At 49.3% G+C, this 27,749-nt stretch overlaps 1 protein-coding gene across 4 annotated transcripts in view; it reads right to left on the reverse strand.

The window, feature by feature from the left end:
- SPECC1 (sperm antigen with calponin homology and coiled-coil domains 1) overlaps positions 1-27,749 on the reverse strand; it is a 105,196-nt gene that overhangs the window by 65,592 nt on the left and 11,855 nt on the right. For 3 of the 4 annotated variants that reach the window (XM_083715027.1, XM_083715029.1, XM_083715028.1), the window contains 2 exons: positions 17,035-17,208; positions 14,923-15,058 (listed from right to left, as the gene is read on the reverse strand). In XM_083715027.1, coding sequence (XP_083571153.1) covers positions 14,923-15,058; positions 17,035-17,208 — 310 coding nt within the window. Of the gene's footprint in view, positions 1-6,820; positions 7,135-14,922; positions 15,059-17,034; positions 17,209-27,749 lie in introns of those variants that run through there. The other variant, XR_014558461.1, reaches the window with a different exon arrangement.

Raw genomic sequence — 27,749 nt, forward strand, 5'->3', positions numbered from 1 at the left:
TATGGCTCTCATACCTCCTCTCAGTCTCCTCTTTTCCAGGCTAAACATCCCCAGCTCCCTCAACCATTCCTCATCAGGCTTGGTTTCCAAGCCCTTCATCATCTTGGTCGCCCTCCTCTGCACATGCTCCAAGCTTGTCAACATCCTTTTTAAACTGTGGCAGCCAGAACTGGACAAACATCCATTGCCTCCCGCCCCACTCTTTCCCTGTTGCATCCCGTCTGGTCTTGATAATAGACCTCCTGGCACCAAACCTCCCCTCCGTGTCTCATGCCCCGAGCATTTGAAGGAGAGTTTCCTTCCATGTCTGCCAACCTAGATGGCCTTCAGATCTGCAGAAGGCACAAGAGATCTGCTCCGTCTGTCTCACCCGAGATGCATGTAAATTTTAACTTTCGTAGAGTAGGCTAGTTTCTACTCTACTAGCCTACTACTAGACTGCACTCGCCCGCCCCTCTCCACCCTCCGTCCAGCCAAGCGAAGAGGCAGGGTCAGAGTTCAAGGGCCCAATCCCAGCCAGGCAAAGACACTCAAGGAGGCAGTGAAGCAGCGCTGGTGGGGGCGGGGAAGCCTTGGGAGTATCACAGGGGCCAGAGAGAGAGAGGGTCTGGCCCCCAGGCGTGAGGCTCCCTCACCCCTGCTATACGGATTAAAAGCAGCACCTTGAATTGGGTCTGGAAACAGAGATGTGGAGCAAAGTAGCAATTATTCTGAGCAGAATCTCCTCTCACACGGTTTCAACTCTCGAATTCTTCTTGGGTTACCGAGCAGAGAATTTTGGAGGCCAGGGCAGTGTGGAGTCATACCCTATTAAAATGTCCTTAGATGGGTGGCCTTATTAACGGCTCTGCCAGCGTTCTCTGTGGCCAGGAATAGAAAGGAATCTCCCCCTTGCCCTGCCTGGCTAGATAAGGCTGGTGAGGGGGCACTGGAGTGGCCAGTTTCCCTTCTCTTCTCCTCTCCCTTCACCACCCCTCTGGCAACACGCAGCTTGGCTGGCTTACAAGAGCCGCCTGAGAACGGAAGAAGGGCCTGGCTCCTGGATCAGGCCCAAAGGGGTCCCATCTAGTCCGGTCCTTGCAGTCACCACCAGATGCCCCCAAGGGAGGCCTGAGGACCTGAGCGCAACAACAATTTTCCCCACTTGCAATCCCCAGCAACTAGGATTCTGACGCATTGCTGCTGCCGGCCGGTTTCTCTTGCATTCACTAGTTGGAGATAAATAAAGCAGCAACACTGCTCTACATTGCAGGGCTGTCAGGAGGGTTGTTGGCTGAGAGAGGATGTACGAAACAAGCTTCGGACACACAAGAACGCTTTGCTTTTCCAAAAAAGAAACGTGTTCGCACTTGGCTTGCTTTGCAGGCAAAGCACTCTGCACATGCCCTGAGGCCTGAGTTTCAGCACTGGGGTGGAAGATTCTGGGGGAGGGGGAGTAAATCAGATTAAGTTTCTTTTGTAGACCCAGACAAATAGCTCCTGACTCACAGAGAACAGGAGGGCCTGGGTATGGTAGTCACATCCTGTTGTAAACCAGCATGTGAACTTTCCTTAAACTTCTTGCCAGGCAGAGGTGGCTCATCAGACCCAGAGTGGAGAATCCCCGTCTACAGAGACAAGATCTTTTTGGGGGAGATAAGATTTCCCCATCTCCAAAAAAACACACAAAAAACGAGGATGGTGATGCAGAACTGGGAAAGTTAGATAAAGGCATGGAAATGCAGGTCAAGGGGCTGGAGCAGTTTTGCCCAAGTATTTGAAGCTTTCTTATAAGGTGAGGGGAACAGAGGGGGAGATGTTGGCAGAAAGAGTCACGCAATGCTAAACCATGGTTTGTTTAACAAGCCACAGATTGTCCCACAGACGCTCCAGCAAACCGTGGCTTGTTTCTCCAAGGTTTGTTTTGTCTTTCCTGCTGCTCCTGCAGAAGCATAGTGAGCCTCTGGGTTGGACCAAAAAACACCATTGTTAGGGACAGACACAAGATTTGCACGTGTAACACCAAGGAATAGTTAAAAGAAACCAAGGTTTCCGATTGTGGGTTTATTGGCAGCAAAGAAACCACAGATAAGTTGCTGGGCAGGATACTAATAATGATGATGATGATGATTTAACAACAACAAATTGTTTCCCCAGCCATTCTGGGTGGCTTCCTACAAAATATTGAAAACACAATAAAGCATCACACATTAAAAACTTCCATAAACAGGGCTGACTTCAAATGTCTTTTTATGCCCACGCTATGCCAATTAATATAATCCTTTCCAGTAGAAAGCCACAAATAAAATAGATTGAAACTTTTTAAAAAGGGGGAGCGATATCAAAATGAGGTATACACAGAGTAGGCCCATCAAAAACAAAGGAATCATAGGAATGTGGAGTTGGAAGGGACCATGAGGGTCATCTAGTCCAACCCCCTGCAACAGAGTTAAGTCATCATCCCAAATCTCCTGAGTTAGGAAACAACTTCTTCATACAAGTACGGAATATGCTCACCCCGGTGGAGAAGGTTGCTAGCTGAGATCATTTCTGTTAAGGGTTTGGCAAATTCATGGCGCAGAGGCCTACTGGAGGCAACAACAGGTAACAATGGAACCTGCATGTGCAGAGCTTGTCTACCTTTGTAATACAGTGGTACCTCTGGTTAAGTACTTAATTCGTTCCGGAGGTCCGTACTTAACCTGAAACTGTTCTTAACCTGAAGCACCACTTTAGCTAATGGGGCCTCCTGCTGCTGTTGTGCCGCCGGAGCACGATTTCTGTTCTCATCCTGAAGCATAGTTCTTAACCTGAAGCACTATTTCTGGGTTAGCAGAGTATGTAACCTGAAGCGTATGTAACCTGAAACATATGTAACCCAAGGTACCACTGTATCAGCCATTTTGGGCAGAGAGAGACAGAGAAAGACACACACAGAGAGAGCTGCCCAGAGAGATGATTCCAGCAAAATGATGCTTAAATTGGGCTTTTGACATGTCCTCAGAGAAAACCACTTGGCACCAGAACACGGGGCTAAAATAATCATCTCCCATCCCTTCCCTGAATAGTCTAAACAGGAGCCCCACCTTCCCTCAGCAGTAAACACCTGAATTCCCTGGACCAGCAGAACTCGTAGCAGGTATGTTCCGAGACAAGGGTGTGGGGCAGGCGCACCATGCATCATTTGCGTCCTAGAATGGCCCTGGGGCAGCTTCCCCTCTGGCGAACATCTGCTCACACATTTCCAGACACCACAACATCCCCAAACAAAACCCAGAGTATTTGGCCTCCTCCCTCAGCCATGAGCCGGCAGTGCTTGTGCTCGCAGTTTCAGTAACACCCCCTCCATCCCTGATATTTGCTCTTTTTCATTATGAGTTGGCAGTGAAGGAGGAGCTGCCTTCATCGGGTGCTTGGTCCTTCTAGCTCAGTGTTGCCTGCACTGACTGGCAGCAGCTCTCCAGGGTTTCAAGCAGGGAGGTACGGTTCCCAGAGTACCCTGAGAAGAGGGATTAGCTTGAAGCGCTCTGGGAATTGTAGCTCGGGGAGGGGAATATGAGGCCTCTCAGCAACTCCTTAACAAACTACAGTTCCCAGGATTCTTTGCGGGGGAGCCATGATTGTTTAAGGTGGTATCATAGTGGTTTAAATGTTACTTTTAGAGGGCAGAAATCGAGGCCTTGGAGCCAGCAGAGGAAGGTCTCTGTTGGGTGGCGAGGAAGGAAGGCTGAGGCCATGAGATGCAAAGGGGAGGATGAGGTCGCAGACAAAATAAACAACAATATGGCAAAAGGCCAGTATGTTTCCCCCCAGTTTCTTCCCCCAAAATTGCCAGCTGCATCACAATCAGCAGAAATGTTTTGCAGCAGCAGCAAAAGCAACAAACGGTTCTACAAGTGGATCAGGGAGGGCCAGGACTGGCATTTGCTGTGCCCTTTCCTAGCGAAAAGAGCACACCAGCGCTACCCTTGCAGAGATTCCCAGGGGTGGGGGAGAGGCGCAGCCACACTGTTGCGGAGAAAGGAAAAGAACCAACTGTCTTACGGCATCAGCTTTTGCGGGACTATGGTCTACTTTGTAAGAGGCGTAGGAACCATGGTGAGCACATTCCAGTTTCTCTTGGATCAAGGGTTGCAGGAGAGGGCTCAGGGGTTATCTTCCCTAAAATTCTGGGACCGGGCACTGCTGTCTTTACGTGGAGCAGTGGGGAAGAATACAGCGGTATCTCGGTTTATGAACTTAATCCGTTCCGGAAGTCCATTCTTAAACCAAAGCGTTCTGAAACCAAGGTATGCTTTCCCACAGCAGCGGGGGACTCAATTTACAAATGGAACACACTCAACAGAAAGCGGAACATGTTCTGCTTCCAAGGCAAAGTTCACAAACCAAAAACACCTACTCCCAGGTTTGCAGCATTCTTAATCCAAGTTGTTCATAAAACAAGCTGTTCTTAAACCAAGGCACCACTGTATATCATTTTATTCTTAAAAAGAAGTTGCTTTCAGGTACGTCAGAAGAGATTAGATAAAGGTAAAGGGACCCCTGACCATTAGGTCCAGTCGTGGACGACTCTGGGGTTGCAGCGCTCATCTTGCTTTACTGGCCGAGGGAGCCGGCGTACAGCTTCTGGGTCATGTGGCCAGCATGACTAAGCCGCTTCTGGCGAACCAGAGCAGCGCACGGAAACGGCGTTTACCTTCCTGCCGGAGCAGTACCTATTGATCTACTTGCACTTTGACATGCTTTCGAACTGCTAGGTTGGCAGGAGAAGGGACCGAGCAACGGGAGCTCACCCCGTTGCGGGGATTCGAACCACCGACCTTCAGCTCAGCAAGTCCTAGGCGCTGTGGGTGGCCCACAGCGCCACCCGCGTCCCTCAGAAGAGGTTAGCCACGGCAAAATCTCTTACTACCAGGAACGAAAGGAACTGTCTTGTACTAAGACCCTCAAGTCCATCTGTTGACACTGACTGGCAGCAGCTCTTAAGGGCTACAGGCAGGGGACCTTCCCACCCAACCGTACCTGAGAGGCCAAAGTCTAACCTTGTAGTGCTGGGGCTTGAACCAGGGGACCTCCTACAAATGTCCTAGTGCCAGACGAGAGCCCTCTTAATATTGGTTTGGCTACTGATTGGTTTGGCTACACAGCAGCCCATCCAGTTTACAACAAAATATCAGATGTAAGTTAAATAACAAAAAGGACGCATTCCTCTGAAACACACAAAAAACTACCCCACCCCCTGTAAAAAGCAGTTTGCAGGAAAAATATAAAAAGTTTAAAGCACACTTCAAAAGCCTGAGCAGTAAGAAGGTTTTCGAAAAGACCTCTAAATGAGCAGCATCAAATTAATTGAAACCCAGAAGGGGTCTGGGGTGGGGGAAGACTCCCCCAGGGTAGCTTAGCTACAAGACAAAATGTTTGCATGACAGCAGGGCAAGGCTGTCGCCCCCCCCCCAATCTTATTCCCACTCCCCATGCCCCACAAGAAGTCCTCTAATAATCTCTAGGGGCCCCTGTATGCATAAAACAAACCCACCAGCGGCTGAGCGCCCCCCTTAAAATCGAACAAGATCTGTGAAACAGGCAAGAGAGGCATGCTGCTTTCTGAATCATTTTGGCCAGCCTTGCAGACAGAGACACATCAATTGGGGGTGGGTGGGTTGGCTTTTCAGTGGACCCACAAAGGAGAAGGAGCACACACTCCTTTATTTCTCCAGGAGCTCCCCCAACCCCAATTCCCTGTTTAACATGCATAGCGATGCACTTCCAAGAGGACAATGGGGGGGGGGAGGAGAGGAGGGGAGAGATTCTCACAAAAGACATAGCTGCTCCGAGAGGCCTGGTAACCGTTCCCTAGGGTGCGCCACCACTGCCGAAAAGCTGGATGCCACAGCTGGTTATTGTCTCCCCCATAAAAAAAAAAAACAGCACACAATTCCCAGGGACCTTGCAGCATGCTGGGAGAGACGTCCACCCGGCCCCCAACATCCCAGCATAATTTGACACCCCCCCATTTGTGTGTTTACAGACACTCCTGGCTCTGAACCCAATTTTAAACTCTCTGTTCTTCCTTGGGACACCCTCAGTTTTTGCCACATGCCCGTTCCTCTGCCCCCCCCGCCCCCCTCTTTCGGGAGATGTCCCGGAATGTGCACAGCCAAAACTGGGGGGGGGGGCTTAACTCCTGGGGGAACCCCCGTTTGTTGTTATGACACCGCCCAAACACACAAGCTTCTCCTACAAAGAGGACCCCTCGACTGGTGAACTGATGCTAAGACTCGTTCATCATCTCAAAGTTCGCCATTCATAATTATACAGAATCACAGAATTGGAAGGGGGCCGAAGGGTCATCCAGTCCAACCCCCTGCAACGCGACACAGACGCACATATTTCTAAAAGCACTTTTACACACACACAGTTTGCCCCCCCCCCCCCCAGGTCAAGAGCCCCAGTAGCTCCTCCTGTTCCTTTAGAACAGAGACTCTCCACTCCTGATCCTCTAACCGTTTCTCATGCGCAAATGTTACCTGCCTCGTTTGCGTTATCATAGTGCTTATGGCTCGCGCGAAAGCGATTCAACAAAACGAAACGAATTCTGCAAATGAATCGAAATCCACGGCGAGAGGCTCCGGTGCATTAACACCCGTCCGTCCCCCCCCACACCCACCGGAGAGAAAAGGCCAACCCCGGCGAGCCGGGATGCAGCCCCGCTCCGCTTTTCCTGGTTGGCACGTGCCCGGCGGGCGCCCACCCCCCCAGCCCCACCTGCGAGGGACCCCCTGCGCCCCCCGACATCTCCCCTCCCTCGCTTCCCGCCCCCACTTTCCCGCGGCTAACCGACCTGGCTCCACTTCCTCGGGTCTCCCCGGCTGGTTGCCCATCTCGTCCGGCTCGCTAAGGCCCCCTCGGCCGCTTCATGGGACCAGGTGGGCGGGGAGGGCGGCGGCGGCAGCTCTCCCCTGCGAGCGCCGGCAGAAAGGCAGCGGCTCGCTCGGGCTCGGCGGAGGCATTGTGCGCCGGGCCAGCCCGCCCGCCCGCCCTCGCTCGCTCTCTTGCGCGCGCGCCGCTCCAAGACCCGGAGGCCGCTGCTGGCCGGGGCACCGCGGCGGATCGCTCCCGGCAGCGGCAGCGAGCCAAGAGCCGCCGAGGTGACTCACGGCCGGGGATGGGAGGCCACGCAGCGGCGGCGGGAGAGCACTGCAAGCCGAGGAGGGGGAGGGGGAGGGGGAGGGAGACGAGGGCGCCTCCGAGAGCGAGGGGAACGCAGCGCGCAAAAGCGCACCAAAGGCTGCAGCGGCGTGGCCAGAGCGCATTTGGAGAAGGAGGGGGATCTGCCCCGCGGAGCTTGCAGTCTGGCCCCAAATTTGAACAACGCAGTTGGAAGGGACCCCGAGGGCCATCTAGTCCAACCCCCTGCAATGCAGGAATAATGCAGCTGTCCTTTACAGGCATTGAACCTGCAACCTTGGCGTTATCAGCACCACGATCTAACCAGCTGAGCTATCCAGCTGATGGCTATTCGGACAGTTTATAGGAAACATCATTATTTATTGTTTCCATCATCATCGCCATAGCAGGGGGCGCAATGGGTCAGTGCATGCAGCTGTTAGCCAGAAGGTTGTTGGTTGAATCCCACCCAGGGATGGCTGTGGGCAGGATGATGGCCCACATGGCAACTCTTTGATACTAGTCCCCTTCTAAACCACCACTCCCCAGGGAATCCGCCACCAAAATCTTCTCCCAAAAGTAAAGCAAGATTTCAGTCCTCTTGGCTCTAAATAGGGTTAAAAGGTAAAGGTAAAGGTACCCCTGCCCGTACGGGCCAGTCGTGTCCGACTCTGGGGTTGTGCGCCCATCTCACTTAAGAGGCCGGGGGCCAGCGGTGTCCGAAGACACTTCCGGGTCATGTGGACAGCGTGACAAGCTGCATCTGGCGAGCCAGCACAGCACACGGAAACGCCGTTTACCTTCCCGCTAGTAAGCGGTCCCTATTTATCTACTTGCACCCGGGGGTGCTTTCGAACTGCTAGGTTGGCAGGCGCTGGGACCAAACAACGGGAGTGCACCCCGCTGCGGGGATTCAAACCGCCGACCTGACAATCGGCAAGTCCTAGGCGCTGAGGTTTTACCCACAGCGCCACCCGCGTCCCCTAAATAGGGTTAAATGGGAGCATATTGCGAGACAGAGCCTAGCTCAGCGCAGTTTTTGCAGTGACTTACAGTGACTCTCTGTAATTTCAGACAAGGCCTTTCTGGAGATACTAGGGACTGAACCTGCAATGTTCTGCATGCAAAGCAGCTGCTCTGCAACAGAGTGCTGGTCCCTGTCCTAAACTATGTGGCTGTCACACAAGAATACCTAAACAGAGCCTCCAGGTCCAGTAGCAGTGTACCTCTGAATACCAGGTGCCTGGGAGCAGCAGCTCAGGGAAAAGAGCTGTGGCTTCTGTGCCTTGCTTGTGGGATTTCCCAAAGGCACCTGGTGGGTCTCTATCACGGGTCAACCAGATGGCTGCCAAGACAGCCTCGAAAGCCAGAGTCCATCTCTCCTGAAATGTAAGCCATGGGGAAATTCCACGCTCTGCTCCTCACGGCCTGCAAATCACCCAAAATGGCTAGAAAAAGAAAACTGCTCTTTTCATTCCCAGTTTATGCCCCCAAATGGAGTGTGTCTTTTGGGGGGTACATACAACACCCCTCTGTGTACCCTGCCTGCATCTCAGGAAGGGAGAATGAGGAGGCCATCTGGCTGATCCTAAAGACCCAGGTCCCTCTTCTTCCTCCTCCTCAACCTGCTTTCATGTGAGGGGTTGCAGAGAAACAGAGCCTGTTGATCCCTGATGGATGGTGGGGCAGGAGTGGGTAAGGCCTCCCTCCTCAAAAAAGCAAGGGGGTCTGACAAGGCCTGGCCTTCAAAGGGGATCTCAGTTCTTGCCTGGGGCCTAATTGGAGCCTGTTCACATTTTACAGGGGGATTGAAATGCTAATTAAATTGGACGCCAATGAATCCAGGTTTTGCTGCTGGCATTTCATTAATATATCTGCTTTGTGTTTTCTAAAGTGGCTTGCCTGCCTGCCTGTTCTCTATAGGTTCCTGAGGAGGTGGGGGTCCTCATCCAGAGTACTGTTCTGAAACATGACTTTGGACTTCCTCCGATATTTAGTGGGACAGATCCAAATTCACAAACGACACTGTCCATTTTAAACTCTCATCATTTTTCGGTTTCTACAAATTGCTGGGCAATGCCAGGCACACACACACACACACACACACACACACACACACACACGGGGTATGCTATGAAAGAGTGATGGAAAGACAGACCAACACCAAGATTTCTCTCTTGGGGTGGGGGGATCTGATGCCATTCACATTTAAAGGCACACCTACCACATTTGCACTTTCTGAAAGGATACACAAACCGAAATGAATTTGCACTTCTCCAAATTTTGCAGTGCAGTTTTCCAGCCAAATAATGTGTAGAAAAGTGCCTATATGAGTGGAACAACAACTACTACTACCCACCATTCCCCAGCAGGTCACAGGGCAGGTTTGCAGAGATTAAAATTCTGAATTAAAAACAGTTAAAACAGTTGCGGGAACAGGGAGAGCCCTGCAAACACGAATCTTGGGTGTCCCAAAATAACATAAAAAAATGCATTATATTAGGGGAAACTGCTTTTCAAAAAAAAAAGTGCACATGAAGAGAAATTGACACTAGAACCTTGATTAATCTCCATGAGGACATTTTTTTTGAAATCGCACACTTGATGTGGGAATATGGAGAACGAGGAACAGGGAGAAGTCATAACCGAGCATATTCATCCACCTCCTGCTCTTGATCAACTGCGAAAGGCTGAAAGCAAGAGTTATTTTATTTCCTTTTAAGTTATTGCTGGTGTGTGTGTGTGTGTGTGTGTGGTGCAGGAAACGGCAAGGTTGAATCCTCCCTGGGGCACCAGCCTTGCCTGCGTCTGCAGGAGAGTGACCTTGACGGCTGCATTCTGATCCCAGTGTCCCAGACTGTAAATAATCCTCCAGTTTGGGGGTGGGGGCAAAAGAATCCTGGGTGGAATTAAGGCTGCTGCCTCCCCCCCCCCCAGCTCTGCTAACTGGGAGTCCCCTCCTCTTGCTCACCTTGGGTTGCCTCTCAGCCTGACCTACCTCACAGGGTTGTTGTGGGGATAAAATGGAGAGGGTTTGAATGCCGCCTTGAACTCCTTGGACAAATGGCAGGATAAGAATGCAATTTGTGTTTTTCAAGAATATATAATGAATAGGAATATTTGAAAATTTATCAGCAGTAGTCATCATCATCATTTATTACCGTAAATTTCTATACTGCCCTTCATCTGTAGATCTCAGGGCACTTCACAGCATAATTATATCACACCCCTTCCTCCAAGGAGCTCAGGGTGTTTGGCAAAGACTCTTCGTACGTATCTTCTTAGGCTCTTAATGGGAAACCTACAAGTGGAACAACTATCCACAAAAGCGTCAATCCCTCCAGCCATGGAGGCAGAGCAAAGATACTGTGGCTGGTAGCCATCGATATATACTTCTGTTGATGGAGCCTAGAATAGCATTAGCTTTTTTTTGCTGCTGCATCACACTGTTAACATGAGTCAACAGAGGATGCAGCAGTAAAAAAAAGCTAATTCCATTCTAGGCTGCATCCACAGAAGCCTAATGTCCGGACCAAGGGAAGTCATAAAAAGGTTAAGGCAAAGGACCCTTGACAGTTAAGTCCAGTCGCAGACGACTCTGGGGTTTCAGCGCTCGTCTCGCTTTACAGGCCAAGGGAGCCGACGTTTGTCCGCAGACAGTTTTTCAGGGTCATGTGGCCAGCATGACTGAGCCGCTTCTGGCGAAACCAGAGCAGAGCATGGAAACGCCATTTACCTTCCCGCCAGAGCGGTACCTATTTATCTACTTGAATTTGACATGCTTTCAAACTGCTAGGTGGGCAGGAGCAGGGACCGAGCAATGGGAGCTCACCCTGTCGCGGGAATTCGAATCGCTGAGCTTCCGATCGGCAAGCCCAAGAGGCTCAGTGGTTTAGACCACAGTGCCACGCGCATCCCTAGGGAAGTCATAGTCCCACTCTATTCTGCCTTGGCCATCCTGTGTCCAGTTCTGGGTGCCACAATTTAAGGATGTTGACAAGCTGGAACGTGTGCAGAACCCGAGGGCAACCAAGATGACCAAGGGTCTGGAAACCAAGCCTTATGAGGAACGGTTGAGGGAACTGGATATGTTTACCCTTGAAAAGCGGAAATTGAGAGAAGATACAATAGCCATCTTCAAATAACTGAAGGGCTGTGACATGGAAGATGGAGCAAGATTCCTGCATTGCTGGGGGTTGAAGTGAATGACCATTGGGGTCCCTTCCACCTCTATGACTATGACTCCTCCTGCATGAATTTGTCCAATACTCTTTTAAAAGTATCAAAGGAAAAGCCAGGCATAGATAATAAATAAATACATAAACCAGTCAGCCAGGTTTGCAGAGGAGGCAGGGCTTTGGTGGCCCACCTGGTCCGACTGCGGGCACCCCTGATCTGAGACTTGCGGCTCTTGGGAGAAGGGGCAGCGGTGTTGAACTGAGGTTTTTTGGAAGTGGCAGCGTGTTTTCCCACCCCAACTCCAGGGCTGTTTCACCCTCGTTTCACTTTGCAAAAAAAACCCACATTTCAGCAAACATCTGAGGGAGCTGCAAGCTAACTGAGCGGTCAGCTCTTAAAACTGCTTAACGAGCGCGCCAGTAAAAAAACACACAACACTCACAAAACCTTGCACATATTTTGAAGTTAAGCTTTGAAGCTTCGGCATAAAATATTTACACCACATCAGAGGGTGGTTCAAAGAGTCTCCCCCACATTACAATAAATAAATAAGGATTTCAAATCGAGTTATTGGATAGGTTTATGCAGCATTAGTGCAGGATGCTAAAATTAAAATATGGCATTTTTTTTAAAGGGTTGTTTACTAAATATTGCAGTCATGCTAAATTGGATGAGGGTTGCTTTAGGGCAGCCTCCTGCTTCCTCTGCAGAAGCTTTGGACTACAGCGCTCATGAGTCTGAAGCATCTGGAGAGGGCGCCAGGTTGCAGAAGACTGGTTTAGGTCATCAGAGAAAGGAATTGGGTTTGCTGGAAAACCCAGCATCGCTAGTGTGATCTCAGGCCTCACCTTGAGGCAAGTAACGGAAATACGGCTACCCAAGATAGCCTGTTCCTATTGGGCAGGCAGTACGGCGCCTCCAGATTGGTCAGTCCTGGTATAAAGACAAGAATGCTGACTTCCCTGACTTTTGCTCACTCGGAAGGCCTTGAGAGTTCCCCGCAAAAGGTGCCACCGAGCCCAGATTCCACTGGGGCCTGTTGGCACGAGAGAAAGAAAGTACGGAGATGCCCATTTATGCCAAGCAGTATTAAAACAGCAACACCACTCAGTCCGTCTCTCTCCCTGCAAACATACAGGGAGGCGGTTTGTTTATTCTGCCAAGGCTGCTTTGCCAGAAAGCCTGTTTGTTTGCTTGGCCCTAGCAGGCTAGTCAGCCAGACTCCTAGGGAACAGGCACCGGCTCCTCAGACACAAACGCTGGGTTAGTGGGTGAGACATGTCTGGATTGCAAGACCAGCGCCCAAAGCTTTCTAGGAGACAGCACAGAACCCCCCAACGCACACACTCACATGCTTGAAATGTGAAATTTGTGGCAAGGCGCCACAGAGCCTAGGGCTTGCTGATCAGAAGGTCGGCGGTTCAAATCCCCGCGACAGGGTGAGCTCCCATTGTTTGGTCCCAGCTCCTGCCCACCTAGCAGTTCGAAAGCACGTCAAAGTGCAAGTAGATAAATAGGTACCACTCCAGTGGGAAGGTAAATGGCGTTTCTGTGCGCTGCTCTGGCTTGCCAGAAGCGGCTTAGTCATGCTGGCCACGTGACCCGGAAGCTGTCTGGGGGAAAACGCCAGCCACCTTGCCTATAGAGCAAGATGAGCGCACAACCCCAGAGTCGTCCGCGACTGGAACTAATGGTCAGGGGTACCTTTACCTTTACCTTACCCGCTCCTAAGCCATACTGTTATGATGCACATCTCTCTCTCTCTCTCTCTCTCTCTCTCTCTCTCTCTGGACCATTTGTTGGAAGATTCAGGACAGAGAAAGGGAGCCCTTCTTCCCCCAGCACATAGTTCAACTGTGGAACTCACTCCCACAGGAGACAGTGGCAGCAGGGAGTACCAAAGTGCAGGTGCTGCCGCACTAAAAAGAACAATTCCTTACAAATGCATAACGGTTGTTATGCCGCAGCTGTGCTGGTGCCAGTTCCACAGAGCAAATTGGTTGACTGGGCACATATGGGGTACATGTGTAAGGATATCTTGCAGGTCATTGTGGCATTAAAGCTTTCGCAAACTGGAGCCTGCTTCATCAGATGTGCGAAGGGTTGCCCTCAGCTGATGACCTTCCACGGCCATCCGAGAGCAGCAACCACGAATCGCAATGGTGTTTGACAGACTGATCTCAATTCCGGGTGTGGGACAAATGAGTGGGCAATTTTTGCTCCCATTTCTATCAGATTCTCCGAGAATTCTTACCTAAGACAACATTTGCAGTAAGGTTTTCACCTACAGTATTTGGGCTGACCGCTGGCGCCCTCCAGTGGTTAGACTGCATAAATAACGCGGGGGTGGGGAGAACAGGAAATCCTGATAGCAGAGCCCCATTGAAGACAAGCAAAAAAGAAACTCCAAACGTCAATTCCTGCCGTCCTTCCCCGCTGACCAGTCTCCAGTGATAGGAAGTTCTAGGGTAGTTGTTTCACAACTTTTTTGGGGCCCTGCCCACCCTTGTTTCTAGAAACTCACCCCCAGCGTCCCCTAGCCTATAGAAAGCATTATTCAGAGTTTGCACGACCCACTTGAGATAATAAAACAGTAAAATTCAAAACGGAAACAACTGATTGCACATTTATTCAAAATCCAATTAGAATTTAATTAAAACTGACAAACCTGATCCAGCGATACCAGCTTTTTCAAAGCTTGGTAGTCATTTTTACCCCCCGAGACAGTTAACGGGTGTGGTTTTTTGGTGGAGGGAGGGAAGGGGTTAAGACATCCACTTACTTGTACATATGTATCTAACACATCATATGCCAGGCAAACAGTCAAAAGGCTGCTGGTGTTCAAAGCAGCATTAACCAGTCTCCCCCCACCAAAACAACAGGGCACCCACACACACAACGCACCTTTAAGTCAGCTGCAAAAACTCAGAATAATTTCTCCTTTCAACAGCTACCTTAGGGCCATGGGCCTTACACTGAGGCCACATTCACACCATGCATTTAAAGTGCCACTTTAAAACAATCATGGTTCCTCCCCAAAGAATCCTGGGAGTTGTAGTTGGTTCCGGGTGCGGAGAGTTGTTTGGAGACCTCCCCACTTCCCTTACCACACAGCTACAATTCCCAGAGTTCCCTGGGAAGAGGGACTGGAGATGAAACCACTCTGGGAATTGTACCTGTGCGATGGGGGAACAGGGAGTCTCTGAACAGCTCTCCTCAGCCTTAATGAACTACAGCTCCCAAGATACTTTGGGGGAAGCCATGACCGATTAAAGTGGTATCGTAGCTCTTTAAACGTATGGCTTGTGTGTGGTCTTGGCGTGACTTCCCCCAACGGTGATGGTGTGACTTCCCCCAACGAAACTTGGGAGCTGTAGTTTGTTAAGGGGAACCCTGACTCCCCAGACGAGTTTCAACTGTCAGTCCTTCTTCACTGGGAATTATAGTTCCAGGAGGTACTTGCTGGCAGCATTCTGCCCCGCCCAGCCTTGGATCCCCCACATTCTCCCCATTAAATTCTAAAGCGAGTCGCAAGAGGGTCACTTTAGCTTTCTGGCTGGAGACCCCACGCCCAGCTTTCATCACCCCTTCCCCTACCTGAGACGGGCCGCAGTCGGTTCTCAGCGAGCTCGGAAATGGCCCCCGTGGTGATGGTCTTCTTCAGCCGGGAGCCTCCTGAGGCTGCCATGACGCCTGGCTTTGTGAGCATGTCTTCGCTGCTGGCTCTCTTCAGCTGCAAGAGAGGAGAGGGTCAGATCGCTTTGGAGCCGAGATGGGAGGAAGAGGCATCAGCTTAGATTTCCCACACGCCCACCCCTGCAGGGCCTTCTTAGCTGTGGCCACCAGGCAGGGCTGGATTAGTGGTCCAGGGCCCAGTGGCACGGCTGGATCAAGGCCTTTAGAGACCCATCCTTTGGGTGGGTAGGGGAGCTATGCCTGTTTAAAGTGATATCAAAGTGCTGTAAATGGAGAGTGCAGATGCAGACCCTCCAAGTGCCCCTATTTTCCAGGGACAATCCTGGATTTACAGAAGCCATCCCGGTTTCAGATTTGATCCAGGAATGTCCCACTTTTCCTTAAGACTTCCCTATTTTCATTTGAGGAATGTTGGATAGTATGGAGCCATGCGACCCCTGAGTCAAGGAGATAAGTAACTACGAAACCTTTAGAAGACATCTGAAAGCAGCCCTGTATGGGGAAGTTTTTAAAAAATGTTTAATGTTTTTTTTTATTATTATTATTATTAAATAATATTTATTGGTGTTTCAAAAAGTTACAAGAATAAAAAAAGAAAGAAAAAGAAAAACAGAAAATACAAAATACAGAAAAAAATAAAAAACAATTAAGAACAAATCCATCTTTCCATATCTTATCTATCATTTGCTTGTTTCCTTGACCTCCTCACACCTCCCTTTTTTGTATTCTAGTTCATTAGTTTTTTCAGCAAATCCTTTCCTTCTTTGTTTTAAATACTCAACCTTATTATGTTTTTATATATATTGGAAGCCGCCCAGAGTGGAAGGCCTATCCAGTCAGATGGGCGGGTTATAATGATAATAGTAAGGCATCTGAAAGCAGCCCTGTATGGGGAAGTGTTTTTTAAAATGTTTAATGTTTTATTATGTTTTTATATATGTTGGAAGCTGCCCAGAGTGGAAGGCCTACCCAGTCAGATGGGCAGGGTACAATAATAATAATAGTAATAATAATAATAATCAGTGCTTTTTTTCTATGGGTACCCCTAAACATTTTGTGAATCTTTGCACTTTTGTCCGTTTACTGTATTTATTTCCCCCCAATTTGAACTATAAAATGGTGATTTTCTTGAGTCAAAATGTGAGTACCCCTAAACATTTTTTTGGAAAAAAGCACTGATAATAATAATAATAGTAATTATAATAATAATAATAATAATAGAATAGGATGTCCCTATTTTCCTTGGAGAAATATTAGAGGGTGTGTGGCCTTGATTTAGCAACCCTTTCCTTCTCCACTCATCCACTCAAAGCCATCAAGGACTTGACCTCATTTGCCCCCATGACGGGGACACCTGGAAAACTTCAATCCCACCTGACAGACCACATGGCTCTCTCTTTGAAGCAGGAGATTTAAGCATCTCTTTTCAAAAAAAAGAACTAAAATGAAATAATAATAATAATAATAATAATAATAATAATAATAATAATAATGAACCAAGGCTCGCTCCTCCAGAGAACGATTTCGCCAAACAGCCAGAGACGCAGGAGGGGAAATTAAAAAAACAGGCTCTCGAGTTCTGTGGCTGCTGCAGCGACAGCATCAAACCGCTCCTTCCCTCCCTATTCCAGGCCATCGCCCTCCTTTCATCTCTTGGGCCAACTCACAAAAATGTGGGGTTTGCAGGTGCAGCTGGAAGACAGCAGCCTCTCTGGTAGCCAAGCCACTGACTGGCTGAAGGGAGAGAGACATCTGAAGGGCTTGACGTCTTTGGCAAGGCTTCTCCCGCAGCTCAGGGCTGGCTTGCCTTTTTTGTGGGGTGGTGGGAGAGAGAAGAAAGGGGAGCTGACTTCCTGACCTTTACGCTTCTGGAACCAGTCTCTGCGCAAAGCTCTGATGTCCCGTAACAACCTCCCTCTTTTGTTTCCAAGGAGCTTTGGTCGACCGAAGCTCCACGATTTGACGCTTCCTGCTGCCAGCACGGGATTTACGGCCAACCAGCCTGAAACCCACCTTGCTGAGCCGGGAGTCGAAGGCGAGGGAGGTGGATGACTTGGAGGTCTTCATGCCGATGGGGGCGGAAGGCAGAGGTTTCCCTCGTTCTGTCCCATGGCACCCCTGCTTGGAGAGGGCTGTGCTCCACGGCCTGGTGGCCCCCTTCATTTTCCTTCCAGGCGGGGAGTCAGTCTGCAAAAAAGGAAGAGGGAATGAGGAAAGGGAGGCAGGGGGGAAGCTCCTACTAATGGTACCAGTGCAGATTTGTTTTTGTTTGTTTTTGGGGTTTTTAATTGGAAATTTTATTTACAACATAAACCCCCCACCCCCCAATACAGAAATCCATCCTCATTAAACGTGAACATAACATACAATAAGCATATCATACAACAATACAAACAACCAAATAAAAGACTTCCTTTATCCTGTATCTAGCCTCCTTATTTACTTCTTATAAGCTGTTTCCTTTATGAATAATTATAAAGATTTTTCTAATTATAACTTAAATATCCACAAAGTCTCCTGCAGACATTAATCGAAACAAGTCCAGGTATGTATTTTAGGGCACTGTTTTGTGACGTATTCTCTGCATTTTCCCCATGCTTTTTGAAGCTATTGTCTAGTGTGATCTCTAACTGCCTCTGTTAATCTAGCCAATTCAATATACTCTAACAGTTTGTCTTGCTATTCCTTTTTTGTTGGCACAGTTTCTTTTTTTCAGTTTTTAGCAGTTAGGATCCTTGCCGCTCCTGTGGCATAGAGGAATCTTTTCAGTTCCAGTGCAGATTTGGAACAGCTTTACACATACTAATTTAGATGCATAGGGGTATTGATTGCTGCATTGCAGGGGGTTGGGGTGAATGACCCCCAGGGTTCCTTCCAACTCCACAATTCTATGATTCAAAATACAGAAGTAACTGTGATTATCGGAGCAGATGTGCAACACATTTCCCCCTGCACATCACCCAAAACATGGACGGGAAAGGGTATGATTTTGAATATACTTTACACATACTAATTTAAATGTCTTTTTTTTTAATTACTATTATAGTTTAGTTCTCCTTGTAAAAGGTTGGCAGCTTCTTGTGCCCACCTTTAAAGGCTGAAAACCTTTTTGTTGCATCAGACTTATGCAGGCAATTTTAAAAATCCTTCCACAATCATTGACCCTTTTATGGTTTTTATTGTATGGTTTTATGTTTTGTTGCTCTAAACCGCTTTGATTTTTTAAAAATGGCATAGCGGTATATAAATATCTTTAAATGAATAAATATATTCTTGAAGAAAACACTTTGAGGGTTTCTTTTTCTTGCTATACAGAAATTGTATAAAACAAATAAAATAAAATGTATACTGTCTTGGCCAAAGTTCTATATTAATGCATAATTCTTATATAAAATTTTGATTCATATATTTCTGTTTCGCTACAACCCATATTTGGTTGCCTTATTCTCACAGTCGAAATGGTACGCATAAATGCATTTTATTTACTTATTTGTTGCAGGTAAAACTCAACAACCCTGTGAGGTTGGCTAGGCTGGGAGAGGCAGTGGCTGGCCCAAGTGAGCATCATGGCTGAGTGGGGATTCCAACCCTAGTCCAACACGCTAACCATTGCACCACACAACCACAGAAGCAGTAGCGATTATTTGAATAGAAATACCTTCCAGCGCACCATCATGTGCCCACATGACCTTTGTGTATTGGTGTACCTGTTCATTTCTGATGCCCAGGTGCAATTTGAAGCCCGCCCGCCCACCCTGCAAAGCAGACAATGTCTCAAGGTAGAGTAGGACATGGGGACAGCCTGCTGAACCCCTTTCTCCACCCCACTCCCCGGCAGAGGGAGAACATCTGGCGCAAGCTGACGCAGCATCTGGAAGAGATATTCCACATGTTCTCTGATTCCTCTCTCTTCACACAGAAAACATCACAGAAGGATCACAAGAGTGATTTTCAGCTGCCACAGTTTTAGAAGGCCCCCCCTCAACAGTAGCCCCCCCAAACTGGAGGGACGAGAGGCCTTGAATTATCACTCAGGCACAAACTCTGCAGGCAAGAAGGTTTGTTTTGTTTATTTATTGCTTTTGCATCCCACCTTTTCTACTCTGAGGAGGTCAAGGTCACGTGTACGGTCTTCCCCTTCCTCATTTACTCCCCACAACCACAGTGCAAGGTAGGTTAGGGTGAAAAAAGGCTGTAAGTGGCCCATAAGCTTCGAGACTGAGTGGTGGTCTCCCACGTATATGTTAACACTGTCGCGTAAAGTCCTAAATGACTGGGGTCCCCAACAGTCAAAGGGCCGTCTCCTTCGATGTCAGTCTGCCCGGGGGTTAAGATCAGTAGAAGAGACCCCCTTGGCATCACCCTCTGTGGTTTGAGGAGTTCTGGAGCATGGCACCAAGGCCTGGTTGAAGAGGAATGTTTTTGCCTGGTGCCTAATAGTATACAGTGATACCTCTGGTTGCGAACGGGATCCATTCCAGAGGCCCGTTCGCAACATGAAAAGAACGCAACCCGATTTGCCACTTCTGCGCATGCACGTGATGTCATTTTGCACGTCTGCGCATGCGTGAGTGGCAAAACCCGGAAGTAACCCTTTCTGGTACTTCTGGGTCGCCGTGGGACATAACCTGAAAGAACGTAACATGAAGCAGATGTAACATGAGGTATGACTGTACAATGAAGGTGCCATGTGAGCCTCCCTGGGGAGAGCATCCCACAGATGGGGAGCCACCACAGAAAAGGCCCCTTTCTCGTGTTGCCACCCTCCATACCTCTCATGAAGAAGGGCCTCAGAGGATGATTGCAGAGTCCGGGTCAGTTCATATGTTGAGAGGCGGTCCTTAAAAGTTCAACTTTCTGACAGTGAGAGTTGTTTGACAGTGGAACAGAAGGTGGTGAGCTCTCCTTCCTTGGGATTTTTAAAGTAGAGGTTGGGCGGACATCTGTCAAAGATTCTTTAGCTGCAATTCTTGTACTGCATGGGCTCGGACTAGATGGCCAACTCTATGGTTCCATGAGAGTCATAATACGCTTTAAACTGGGATGCTTTTGCAACCTGCCCTGGAACCATTTGATTCAGGGAGAGGCCTCGAAGCACAAATAATAAACATATCAGCGACCCGCCTGCCACGTATGTCTGGGCACCAGGTGCCCATCAATCTGTCATGTCGCTAGTGCTTGTCGAGGAAGGAACACCCGCTTGTCTTTTATTAAAAAGCTGCCTTTCAATTCTCTTCCGCCCACTCGCCTGCCTTCAAAGGACTGGTGTTCTTGACATCCGGTACAAAAAAAACAACAAAAAACCATGGGTAAAGCAGAAACGGCTGGCTAAGATTAGTTGCCGTGGGGCCTCTGCTGGGAGACAACCCCTTAACCCTCTCCTGGTGCGATACTGCGATGCGTTTGTGTTGAAAGGGACAAAGTATCGGCTGATAAGGGTTAAGGATGGGCGTCATTCTCCTATGTAAGTAATTCTGCCATATCTCTGCACGGAGCTTTTACCAGCCAAATTCAATCACCCGTGAAGCAGATGCACAGAGATTTGTCCACACTCAGAGGAGGGTGCCCGTTGCACCCCTGCGCGGGGCCCACTGCCTTCCAGTGAGAAGGCACACCTGCAACAGATGCAGAGCAGGCTTCTCCAAAAGGCGCCAGGTGATTATTATTTTTAGCCCTCCTCAAAAAGCAAAGCAAAGTCCTATACGGCCTAGGACCCTCGTACCTATGGGACCGCCTCTCCTGGTATGTCCCACGGAGGACCTTACGGTCTTCAAACAAAAACATCTTGGAGGTCCCAGGCCACAGAGAGGTTAGGCTGGCCTCAACTAGAGCCAGGGCTTTTTTGGCCATGGCCCTGATGTGGTGGAACGCTCTGTCACAAGAGACTAGGGCCCTGTAGGACTTGACATCTTTCCGCAGGGCCTGCAAGACAGAGCTGTTCCACCTGGCCTTTGGCCAAGGCACAGCCTGACCCCCTCCTTCGGTAATCCTCACAGAACTCTAGCCCAATGGTTGTCATTAATTTGATTTGAACTGATTTTAGAATGAATTGATTTTAGAATGCTGTGTTACTTTTATAGTTGTTAGCCGCTCTGAGCCCGGCTTCAGCTGGGGAGGGCGGGATATAAATAAATTTTTATCATTATTTATTATTATTATTATTATCAGGCAGAAGAGCAAGATGTGCCTCGAAACTTCGGGCGGTGGTCCAAACCGAAACCCCACAGTTCTTTGACTAAAGCAAAAAGATAGATGGGTCAAAGAAAGGCTCTAGAGGGGGGTGTTATGGGGAAGGTTGTCACAGCTTCCCTACCGGGGGTTACAGAAGTCAGGAAACAGCAGCAAGCCAAGATAGGACTAGGAGAGGTCGAAAGAGACTCCCTCAAACCTCGTTGGAAACCGCAGCGTTTGAGAGATACCAGCCTCCTTGCCTGACTCATCTCGGTCAGACGCAAGCCGGCTTGAGAGGTGGCAAATTTTCGACTGAATGGTTTTTCTGTAAGTTATTTGACGTCCCTGGATGAAAGTGTGATTATAAAGAACGGGGGGGGGGGGGATAATAATAATAATAATAAAGGGGGGGAGAGAGAGAGAGCTGGCAAAGGAAGCCAATAGATGGGGAGGATGGTTGACGGAGATGAAGATTCGTGAAACACATTGATGGGGAACCCAAGCAGGTGCCAGGGAGACTGGTGGATTCCCTGCTCTCCGCACCCCCAGCCCGCAACACACACACCCGGTGCTATTTTTCTCGCCATGAACACCTCCCTCGTTCTCTCAGAATGGCAATGGTGCCCCCAAGAGGTGCCAGAACTGAGTTCCTGTGAGTTCCCCCTGGGGAAAAAACCCTGTGTTGTTCAGTGAGCAAATCCAGCTTGGGGGGGAGAGAGAATTTCACCAGCCTGGATCTCAGGGCTTCTGCCTCGCAGAAAAGGCCCCGTGATGCTACAATTTAAAAATGTTAACGAACTAGGCCACCGCAGGCATTTGACAGGTAATCGATATGCAATCAGCACTGCCGACACCCAGCAGGAAAATAGTTTCCTTAGCATGAGACAGAGAGAGATGGGAGAAGAATGGCTGGGGGTTTCTAATAGGGAAAGCTGAAGCCCACGAAACACTCCCTGACTGGCTTCTTTTGGGCTTGGAAGAGCCAGGAAGAGCAGCGGCTGGGAGTTTGGCACACAGAATTTAGACTTGTGGGCTAGAAGCCTCAGGTAGATGGAGGGGAGGTGAACAAAACCCAAACAGAACTGCCTGGCAATCCTGTAAACACAGACTGGACTTCTCTGGAGAAAAGTGAAATATAGAGACAGTCCTATTGGCTCGGTTGGTAGAGCACGAGACTCTGAATCTCTGAGTCGTGGGCAAAAAGATTCCTGCGTTGCAGAGGGTTGGACTAGATGACCCTTGGGACCCCTTCCAACTCTGTAATTCTATGGTTCTACAGGAGCCACCGGGAATTGATAAATATTGTTATGAGTTTGGAGGGGGAGGAGGCTGTATGCAAGATCCTTCTAACTCCTGGATCAAGCAAGTGTTCGAATATAAGCCAGACTAGCTTCCTGCGTTGAGGCGATCGCTTGGGTGATGGGCCATTAAGAGCGCCAAGGGAAGGGGCTCTGAGTGAGATGCAAAATGGGGGGCGGGGGCTTGCTAATTCAGGTTAATTAGAAGGACAAAGCCAGAGTTTGGTGTTGAGAGGCAGTGAAGTGACTGAGAAGTAGAGCACCCTAAAGATACCCCAGTCTCCGTTGTGCCACATTCCCCAAAGGAAACACAGACCTCGGAACCCCTGGAACCCCTGCAATCTCGCACAACAACAAGGTGTGCAACAAGGCCTATTTCCCAGTTATCCCAACGCATGTATGCGTTAATTCCCCCTGGAGCTCGATAGAAGGTGAGAGACAGCTAGAGGTCCAGAAAGGTAACAGAAGCTGCAGAGTGGAGTTGGGGGAGCATTGGCCCTCCAGGTGCTGCCAGAGTCCAACTCCCAGCAGACAGCATGGCTGAGGGTCAGAGATCACAGAATCACAGAGTGGTAGATTCTAGCCTGACCCCCTGCAATGCAGGACTCTCAGCTAAAGCATAACCTCTGCTTAAAAGCCTCCAAGGAAGGAGAGGCCACCACCTCCTGAGGGAGACCATTCCACTGTCGAACGGCTCTTGCTGTCGGAAAGTTCATCCTGATGTTGAGTCGCAGTCTCCTTTCTTGCAACTTGGTTCAAGCCCTGCCCTCCAGAGCAGGAGAAAACAAGCTCGTTCCCTCTGCCATATGTCAGCCGTTGAGATATTTGAAGATCGCTATCATATCTCCTCTCAGTCTCTACTTTACCAGACTAAACATACTCAGCTCCTTCAACCATTCCTCATCAGGCTTGGTTTCCAGACCCTTGATGGAATAGCAACATCCTAGAGGTCCCAGGCCCTAAGGAAGTCAGATTAGCTTCAACCAGAGCCAGGGCCTTTTCAACACTGGCTTTGGCCTGGTGGAACACTCTGTCTCATGAGACCAGGGCCCTGTGGGATCTGATTTCTTTCCGCAGGGCCTGTAAGACAGAGTTGTTCCGCCTGGCCTTTGGCTTGGAATCAATTTGATTCCCTCCCTCTCTTTCTTTCTTTTTCCTTTCTCCTTGTGTTGGAACTCCTATTTGGAGACTTCCCTGGCTTTTTTCTGGCCCATGAAGGACATCTAGATAGTTAGCCTTGGTGAAGACTTGACGTTTTCATCCCCCAAAAAGTTTTTGATTTGCGTTTCCACTGAAATGAGGCTGCATTTTAATGTTTTTATGTTGTATTTTAATCTTGTTTTTTAAGCTGTATTACAATCAATTGTTTTTATATTTGGTGTTAGCCGCCCTGAGCCTGGTCTTGGCTGGGGAGAGCGGGGGATAGATAAAATTTATTATATTATTATTATTATTATCATCCTGGTCGCCGTCCTCTGCACACCTTCCAGCTTGTCAACATCCTTCTTAAACTGTGGCGCCCAGAACTGGACACAGGGCTCTAGGTGTGGTCTGACCAAGGGGGAATAGAATGGTCCTATTACTTCCCTTGATCTGGACACTATATGAAGGGATGATGGGAGCTGGGTTAGCCAGCCCTGGCCCAACAGTTACAAGAGTCTGCCTTTGTTAGCGCTCCAGTTTGCAATCTCATTGCAGCCTAACCCTGATGCCAGCCTTCTCCAGCTTTCTCCCCAGCCACACGCAGAAACCAGTGAGCTTCGGAACACTCCATCCCACTCTTGGAGAAATCCAAGAGGCCTTTTGCATCCATACAATCTACCCCCAGGGATGGAGGCAGTCTGCCTCTCTGAATACCAGTTGCTGGGCAGTTGCACATGGGGAAAGGGTTCTGTGTTGCCCCTGGATCCTCCTCGCAGGCTTCCCATTGGGGGCATCTGGCTGGCTGCTGTGAGAACAGGATCCTGCACTGGGCAGGCCCCCTTGGGCCTGATCCTGCAGCAGCCAGGCTCTGCCCTCTCTTATCTCTCAGCTGGATCTGAAACTTCACTCCACCCACCACCCTGGCTCTCTAGATTTCCTGGCAAACGGCAGCCTTGCATTCCATGAGGGACAGAAAGGAATTGTTGTGTGCTAAGATTCATCGAGATGCATCAGCCAGAACTTACTGACACGTGGGGAGGAGGAGGAGGAGGAGGAGGAGTGATGAAAAGCCAAGCTTTTGCAAGAAGCTCCCCCAGTTCAGTGAGCTTCTCTAGATTTACTGCTGTTTTTAAAAGTATACCTGCCATATATTTGCAGAATAACTCGCAAACCCCTGGGACTCAAGAGCGTGACACCCTGCGCAGGACAGAGTGACGAATGGGCCCTGGGGCAACGTGGGCTTAAGTGGAACGGCTATGTCATTTTCGTTGGTTATTTAAGTGTATGAAAATTATTGTTTACAGTGCTAAAAGTAAATCCTTAGTTCAGGCAGTATTTATTTCTATCCTACCTGCATATACCCCGCAGCCTTAAACAGGAAGCTGCCCTTTTACTGAGCCAACTCCGTTGGTCTACCTAGCAAGATTCTGGTCCTCATGGTTCTGAATTAAGGGGTGGTTTAATAGGAGAGTCTGCGAGCTGGATCCTTTTTTAAGTCTGGAGACTGAACCCGGACCCTGCAGCATCTAAAACAAGGACAGTCTCACAGCGTTATTTAGCTCAGCATTGTTCACCTTGCTCAGTACTGCCTACACTGACTGGCAGCAGCTCTCCAGAATTTCAGACAGGGAGTCTCAACTAGCCTGACCTGGAGATGCCATCAGGGACTGAATGCAGAGAAAATGGTCTACTATGGAGCTACGGCTCTTTATCATACAAAGAACTCAAGGTGGGTCGCTGCATCCAAACGCTACCTCAGAACCAACCCATCAAAAATATATTCACAAAATCTACAGTTCACAGTCTAAAAAACTGAGTGAAACACACCCACCCACTCCACACATCTGTTGCATCTTCTACACGGCATAGGTTGATGATGACAACTCAAAACACATGTGTGTGTGTGGGGGGGGGGAATAAATGCTTCTACCTGGTGCCAAAAGATAGTCCATGTCGCACCAGCCCAATCTCAAAGTGGCCGGGGAAGGATATTCCACAATTGGGGTGCCACCACTGAGAAGGCCCCGTCGTAAAACATGGTAGGCTGCACTACGTACCTGACCTCCCACCGACCTGGTTGGCGCTGCATACCTGAAGGAAGCAGGGTAGGGGTGAGGCTCCTGCTGGCACACTTGAACTGAACTGCCATTGCATCGCTCCTACCCATCTCCACCCTGGGATGCAGCAGCGACTCAGATGGCAGGAGGTCTGGCAAGCCTGCCCACAAGAGAACAACGCTCCACAAACCCACCCAAACACTTATCCCAGCAGCCGCTGCAACATCCCACGGCAATTACTTCTGGTTGGAGAACAGGACCGCAAAGTTGGGAAGAGTGTGGATTACACAGAAGAGAGACATTTTTGGGTTTGCGTGCAGGGCTTGCCGATCAGAAGGTCGGCGGTTCGAATCCCCGTGACAGGGGGAGCTCCTATTGCTCAGTCCCAGCTCCTGCCAACCTAGCAGTTCGAAAGCACGTCAAAGTGCAAGTAGATAAATAGGCACAGCTCCAGCGGGAAGGTAAACGGCGTTTCTGTGCACTGCTCTGGTTCGCCAGCATCGGCTTAGTCATGCTGGCCCCATGACCCAGAAGCTGTATGCCGGCTTCCTCGGCCAATAAAGCGAGATGAGCGCCTCAACCCAAGAGTTGCAATGGACTACTTCAGATGACAGAGGAATCTTCTCCAGTGGAGGCAGGATGGCCATCTGTCAGGGATTCTTCAGCTGCGACTCCTGCATTGCAGGCGGTTGGGCTAGATGACCCTTGTAGGTCCCTTCCAAATCTAATATTCTATTATCCTGCCAATCGATCTCATCAGGCGATCCCTAGAGCTCTAGGAGATATAGTCAGTGCTGAATACCAGCTGCTGGAAATCGCAAGTGGGCAGAGAGCTGCTCTTGTGCTGAGGTCCCATTTGGGACATCTGGTTAGCCACTGTGGGATCAGGATACTGCGTTAGATGGGCCTGATCCAGCACCCAGGCTCTCTTCTGATGGTCTAATGTAATAATAAAAAGCATTCAAAAACCGAAGAATGCTGGAAGGGGCAAAACTATAAAACAAAGATGATTTGAGGAGTGGGTGGGGAGGTGAATAGCCCCTCCTCCTTTTACTCAGTGCAATAAGAGCATTGGAAGTGCCTGGGCTGGATCAGGCCAAAGGCTCCCCTATTCACAAGCATCCTGTTCCCCACAGTAGCCAAGCAGGCGAATTTGTGGAGCGCAACAGCCAGACGCGAAGTCACTGTATATTCTCTTACAGTGGCTGGCAATCTTGGGGACGCTGCCCTTACACATGGAGGTTCGTATTAGCTGCCATTAGCTGACAGGAGAGGGCAGGCATTGCTGCCCACACACTCGGCAAGGAATCTGTTCACGTGCTGTGACCCATTCAACAGCAAAGGGGAATTCCTGAAGATGTTGCTGGACTCTAAATCCCATCAGCCCCCAAGCCAGCCTGGCCAATGCCCTGTCCTGCCTGCCTTCAGTTCTGCTGCTTTTGCAATATACCCCCCCACACACCTTTTCTCACCTGCTGCCATTGGGAACTCCTGGATGAGGCCAGTGGCCCACCTGGGCCAGCCTCCTGTTCCCACAATGATCAAGCAGGTGCACATAGAATCCTAGAAGTGACCTGATCCCAGAATCATGGATTTGGAAGGGACCCTGAGAGTCATCTAGTCCAGCCCTCAAGGTGGGCTCGAACCACCCACCTTCTGGTTAACAGCCAGACGCACTGACCCACTGCACCCCATAGAAAGCTCACAAGCCAGCAGGACCTGGGCACCTGCTGCAGCTCTCCCCACCTGCGATTCCCAGGAAACTGATGTTCAGAAGGACTAACTACCTCCAGTCGTGGAAGCAGAACACAGCCACTGTGGCGAGGAGCCATCAACAGACTTCTCTTCCAATAATAATAATAATAAATTTTATTTATACCCTGCCCTCCCCAGCCAAGACTGGGCTCAGGGCGGCTAACACGAGGTAGAAAAACAATTAATAAAAATACAAGTTAAAAATAAGGTTAAAATACATTAAAATAATGTGTCTCGTCCTCTTTTGAAGCCATCCAAATTGGTGGCTGCCACTGCCTCCTGCGGGAGCAAGGAGAACACAAGA

Source organism: Podarcis gaigeae, assembly GCF_964106915.1.
Source record: "Podarcis gaigeae genome assembly, chromosome: 15".
In the NCBI taxonomy this organism is placed as follows: domain Eukaryota; kingdom Metazoa; phylum Chordata; class Lepidosauria; order Squamata; family Lacertidae; genus Podarcis; species Podarcis gaigeae.